At 43.3% G+C, this 6,000-nt stretch overlaps 1 protein-coding gene across 4 annotated transcripts in view; it reads left to right on the top strand.

Annotated features, from left to right (window-relative positions):
• The window catches only part of FER1L6 (fer-1 like family member 6), a 155,496-nt gene that overhangs the window by 69,593 nt on the left and 79,903 nt on the right, over positions 1-6,000 (top strand). For all 4 annotated transcript variants that reach the window (XR_008292528.1, XM_027063947.2, XM_053208155.1 and 1 more), the window contains 2 exons: positions 1,130-1,230; positions 4,432-4,522. Coding sequence is in view for 3 of the 4 variants with exons in the window: in XM_027063947.2 (XP_026919748.2) it covers positions 1,130-1,230; positions 4,432-4,522 (192 nt within the window). In the remaining variant the exon portion in view is untranslated. The remainder of the gene's footprint in view (positions 1-1,129; positions 1,231-4,431; positions 4,523-6,000) is intronic.

The following is a 6,000-nucleotide window of genomic DNA, read 5'->3' as shown; positions in this document are numbered from 1 at the left end:
CCCAGTCTCTTCTCCACCACCCAGTGTCCCAAAGCACTCCTTTGGAGCCATCCTCATTGTGTCACGGTCGCAGACGAGACTCCTGTGTCCCGGCGCTCGACAAACCAAAACAGAATGCCTCCCTAGAGGCCATAGCTGCCTTTACCATTCATTTCCAGTTCCTTTCTCAGTGCCACATCCCTGCCATGCTTGGTGTATCATGCCTAACATGACTGAATGTTTGTTTACTAAGCACTAGGCGCCGTCTGAAGAAGTCCACACCTCTCTACGGTGGTGCTATAGGTGGGCGCTCTTATCACCTGACTTTGCAGAAAAATGGGCATGCGGGGGTTAGTTCAGTCATAAGGATAGAGTCTGGATTTGAACAGAGGTTGCTGACCCTACACCTATATTTTTAACCACTCCACAATTTGCCTGTTCTTATAGTGAGGGGGAAAGAGGGAAACATATGTCCCCAGACATCAGACTTTGATGTGTAATACAATTTTTATAGATTCTGGCAAAGCAGTGATAACATGCCTTTTGAGTGCCGTATCCCTCCTTTGAGTGCCACTGAATGGAATACTGAATGGAATAGGCCTAAAAAGAAAAGTATGATTATTAAATATGCAAGCATAAAGCCATTGTCATATGCAACCTGTCCTCTTCTCCTATACCACCTCACCCGCTGCCCCAAACTCCTATAATCAGAAGAATTGATCCCCTTTAAATCAGGATTATTCAGTATTACTATATTCCCATATAATCAATTGACTTGAACGTTGCTTTTCAAGTTTTTTATGTCGTATCTAGTTTGATCTCCTTTGTTAGGTATTTCCTGACATGAGTTTTCCCCCACAGTAGATGCCAAATAAAGGATTCCCTGTTAGGAAATGATCTGGAATAGGAATGATGAGTTTGAGCAAGGCAGGAGAAGACTTGTATTTGGACTGATTCCAATGAAGAAAAGGAAGTTTCAAAGTTAGAATGCAGCAGCATTTCCCAGTTTAGACACGAGAAAATGAGGGAAATCTTCCTTCATTTCTAAAACACAAAATCAGCAAACTATGTCTGAGATACTTCAATCAGGGTCTCCACTACAGTGTCTCCTTCTGCCCCTCAGCCCTCTACCCCTATGGTTTGTTTCCAGGAAGAAAGTATAGAAGAAGTGAGAGAATTGATCAAGATTTCAGAGAAAGCATCAGAAGATAAAATGAAGATGGTGCTCGGTGACTTCATCAGTCAAAGCAGGTACCGGGAGAACAGCTGGCATGTGGGTTGCTGAGCTTATATGGAATCAGCTTTTCATTACCTTAGAAAATAGTTGATTTCACATGCATTCAGATAGGCATTTGATAGTGTTCTATCCATCTTTATTTCGTTCAGTAATTTAGCCGGCACTTGTGGGCTCACGGTTGCTTCCTGACACTTAACTAAAGCATAAAACAAAGGAAAAAAAAAAAAAGAAGAAGAGGGATAAAAGAAAGACTCACTGCAGAGACTTTCTAATGAAGCAAGAAAAATGCTAGTAATGTTATGCCAAGCATGTGTCTACATCTGGTAGATACTCAGCAACTATTTGACAATGAGATTGGATAATAAATCAAATACTGTTTAGTAGAATTTTTTCAGATAACATAGCAAACACCAATTAAGGACTCTGATTCCAGGTGGCAATCAATAATAATAAAAGATTTAAAAATAGAGTGTATTAGTTACCTATTATGGAGTAACAACTCCCAAATTTAGTGACTAAACAGTATGTATGATCTCTGTTTCTGTGGGTCAGGAGTCCAGCTGTGGCTTAGCCACAGTTTAGAGCCTCTCAGAGACGCCAATCAAGGCATGGGCTGGGGCTGCAGTTACTGAAGGCCCGGTGGGCAGGCTTCACCGCCAAGCCCACTCACATGGTTTTTTGCGAATTCGGTTCTTCACGGGCTGGTGGATTGAGGACTTCAGTTCCCTGACTGCTTGTTGGCAGTCAGCCTCAGTTCCTCACCACGTGGGCTACTCCAGGCTCCTTCTCACGACATGGTGGCTGACTTCATCAGAATGAACAAGCAAGAAGAGTCAGAGCATGCCAGCAAGATGGAAGTCATGGTCTTTTATAACCTAATCTTGGAAGTGACCCCCATCACTCTTGACATACTCTACTGTGAGCAAGTCACTAGGTCCAGTGCACGTTCAAAGGGAGGGAATTACACAACGGCAAGAAAAGCAGGAGAAGGTCACTGGGGGGGGCCATTGTAGGGGCTTGTCTACTACAGAAGGAAACAACCTGGATTAACTCTTGAAATGAATTAGGTGAAGAGTTGGGCAAAAGTGAGAATTTATCATAGTGACGGGTGCCTGGGTGGCTCAGTCAGTTAAGCATCGCTTGATTTTGGCTCAGGTCATGATCTCAGTGTGGGGAGATTGAGCCCTGTGTTGGGCCCCACGCTGGGCATGGAGCCTGCTTAAGATTCTCTCTCTCTCTCTCTCTCTCTCTTTCTCTCCCTCTCTCTCCCCCTCCTCCCTTGCTCATGCTGTCTCTAAATAAAAAAATGAAAGAAAGAAAAGAAAAGAAAAAAAGATTTAGTCATAATGGAAACAATGCGAAGGGGTGGAGATTCATTTGATGGAAGGCAAAATCTAATAGATGGGGGTAGCTAAGTAGCTAAATTCTGGTGTTTTGCTTTATAAGTTCTATCTTTACTAATCTCTCAGTTACCCATCATTTTTGCTTTATAAAAGGAAAGCAAACAAATAAATATATAGATTTCTTTCTATCTTTATTTCTTTCTCATTTCTCATTATAGAAGCAATATCTATCAGTGTTGCTCCTGCTGTGAGCTAAGTGTGACCTGCAATTCTCTTTGAGTATCTTTAAAAAGCTTCATGATCTCCTATTTCTAGAAACTGTGTGTGGGCAAATTATAGCTCAATAATTTTCTATATTAGGGGGCTACTTGGGGTGATGATCATTCCCCTTTCCCTACAAGTTTACAAGCAGCTGAAAACATATTTATGAGGGTCAGACAGAGATCAAAATGTTAGTTTTGTATTTGGTAAACTTGGATTTGAGAAAGCGGCTTGGACCTGAGGTCAAGGTGGGCTTCCTGTTTCCTCCCCGCTGCGACCCCTTCATGGTGAGGCAGCTGGACTTCTGGGGCTTCTCCCCAGGAAGGGACAGGTCACTTGCCACAAGAAGGTGAGGAGGCCGTCCACAGGTCACAGCAGGCTGGGTATGAAAGATGAAGAATGAACACAAACAGGTGCCGTGGTCATTTACTCCAATTTGATTGAGGGAATCAATGATTTTTCCCCCTGTGAGAAAGGGAGAGAGAGATCAGAAGTCAGAAGTGTCCACCATGTCTCATTAAGCTGGTCCGTTCGGGAGTGGAATGGAGTTTCTTGTGTGTCTCAGAAGGTAGACGTGTGGCAACAAGATGCCTTCTTCAAAATATAATTCTTTATATTCTTTTTAAAAATTAAGAGAAAATGGGGCACCTGGGTGGCTCAGTCAGTTAAGCATCCGATGTCGGCTCACGTCATGATGTGGTTCATGGGCTCGGGCCCCCTGTCGCATTCTGTGCTAACATCTCAGAGCCAGGAGCCTGCTTCGGATTCTGTGTCTGCCTCTCTCTCTGCCCCTCCCCTGCTTGCACTCTCTCTCTCTCTCTCTCTCTCTCTCTCTCTCTCTCTCTCAAAAATAAACATTAAAATTTTTTTTTGTTTTAATTAAAAAATAAATAAATAAAAATTAAGAGAAAATGTCACTTGACTAGTATGTCCAAAGAGAATTGCTAGTGAGGTTTCCGACGGTGACGCAGGACCGGGGAGTGTGGTGTTTTCCCCTTTTGTTTCCTTTGTCGTTGATTTTTTTCTTCGCAGTATTACATGCTCATCTTACCAAAAGAAAAAAAAAAGGTAGGAATGTATGAAGAAAAAGTGTTCTCAATTCTCTCTCCAATCCCATTTTGCAGAGAAAAGTTGATTTGTCCTCCTGGATTTTTTTTCCTGTGCATTTGCAGACCCACACATTCACGAAAACACTATATTTTTCCACAAATGTCACACATTTTGTTCAGCAGGTTGCTTTTTCACTCCACACACTAGCACTGGAATCTTTCTACAGTTGTATGTGATATTTGATTTGGAGCTAGAAAGAGAGCGAGTAGGGGAGGGGCAGAGAGAGAGGGAGAGATCTGAAGCACTGACAGCAGAGAGCCAGGCCTGATGCGGGGCTCACACTCACCAACAGTGAGATCATGACCTGAGCCAAAGTCCCACACTTAACTGACTGAGCCACCCAGGTGCCCCCACCACTGCTTAATTCTAAATGAGAAATCTTGGTTCCGTGGCTCCATCAACTTTCCCATTGTATTGCAGGAAGTGTATGTGCAAATCTCTGGAAGTACATAAATGGATTTTCACTAAGTAGGTTTCCAAATGGTTATTCTTCTCTTATAGTGCCTTTATCTCTGAAGCAGAAAAGAAGCCCAAGATGTTGAACCAAACCACTTTAGATAAGAAACGACTTACGCTCTGTTGGCAGGAGCTGGTATGTGAAAATCTATTTATACTTTGAACAGAATTAAAACATGTGCTTTAAAAATAAACCTCATGGATGAGGCATAGGTCATAGACCAGATGAGGATAATGTTCTAAAGGTTCTACATCTGCGTGATGTAGAAGCATGAGTGAGAAGGGAATATATGGGTAAGTTGGAAAGGAATGAGCATTTATTGAATGTTTATAAAATGATCTAGAAGCCCACCAGTCCTATATCCTATTCTGATGGATTTCCTCTTTGACCATTTTCTCGACATTTATATTTTGTCAAAGGCATAGACTTCTTTGCCTCACAAATGGAGAGACCAAAAAATAACTGTTGTTCCCCTGCTCAGTTTTCTTCCATTAAAAATTGTGAAGAGGTGTAAACTTTCTTGACATCAGGGCAGGAGCTGATACCTCTCTGTGGCCTGGAGAACCCGCACAGCTCTGCATGCCTCACAGATCCTCAGTCCCTATCGAATGAGTGATGGTTGAGAAATGCCAGACCAGGTTAGACCCTGGCTTATCTCACCTCGAAAATTCAGCTCCAACAGTGGCACCAAGGGACATTTTGTAGGAGGCCGTGATAATTCTGCAAAGAAAAACGACTCGGTGTTTGACTGGTCAGGGGCATTTTGAAGATGCAAGTGGGGCTCAGTGAGATTAAAGGATTTTTTTTAAAGGTCACAGTTAATTAATCATCGTCTAGACACTAAGACCCAAGTGTCGAAACTGGTTCACCTTTCTTTCCAGGATAATAAACAAGGGTTTATGTACTCCGCCTCTGTACTCCAAGGGAGGCCAGATTTTCACTGTATAGATCTTCCTCCTACCCCATTTCTTCTTTAGCCCCTCCGGCTGCCTTTCCCTGTCTCTGCAACATCCATGCACTACATATTGCCCACAGAGCTCTGTATTGAGAAATACAGGGTCTTCTCGACATCCAACAGTCCTTGACCCACACGAGTCCACGCATTCAATATCTTGTAGTGGCCCAGCAGTCCCTCCTCATCTCTGGACCTGTATTTCCACCCTCCCAGTGGACACATCACTGCTTGTCTCACAGCGCCTCCAACTCAACCCATCCTATTAAACCCATCGGCTTCCAATCTGACTTTGTTCCACGTCCTCTGTTAGCACGACCAGCTGCATTTGTTGCTCCAACCAGAAGCCTAGACTCAACTTTAAATCTTTACTCCTAACCCTCCATAGTCGATCTGACCACAGGCCCTGTTGCTTCCTCCCCTTAAAGACTCTGGAACTTGTTCCACTTCTTCATCCTCAGTGTTGCTGCCTGAACTGAGTTCCTTAGCACCCACTAGGCCCAGACCGTGGCTTCCTCCAACCCAGACCACAACCAGAATGGTCTTCCTAAAACACAAACCTGATTAGATTGCCATTGCTTCAAAAATCACTGGCATTTGTCAGTCCTACATACCTTCTATCTGTAATTGGTTCCTCTGTCTGGACTTTCCTTTCTCTTCT

The sequence above is a fragment of the Acinonyx jubatus genome, chromosome F2, assembly GCF_027475565.1.
Source record: "Acinonyx jubatus isolate Ajub_Pintada_27869175 chromosome F2, VMU_Ajub_asm_v1.0, whole genome shotgun sequence".
Classification (NCBI taxonomy): domain Eukaryota; kingdom Metazoa; phylum Chordata; class Mammalia; order Carnivora; family Felidae; genus Acinonyx; species Acinonyx jubatus.
Note: the sequence above shows the minus strand (reverse complement) of the source record. Positions and strands in the feature narration are given on the sequence as shown.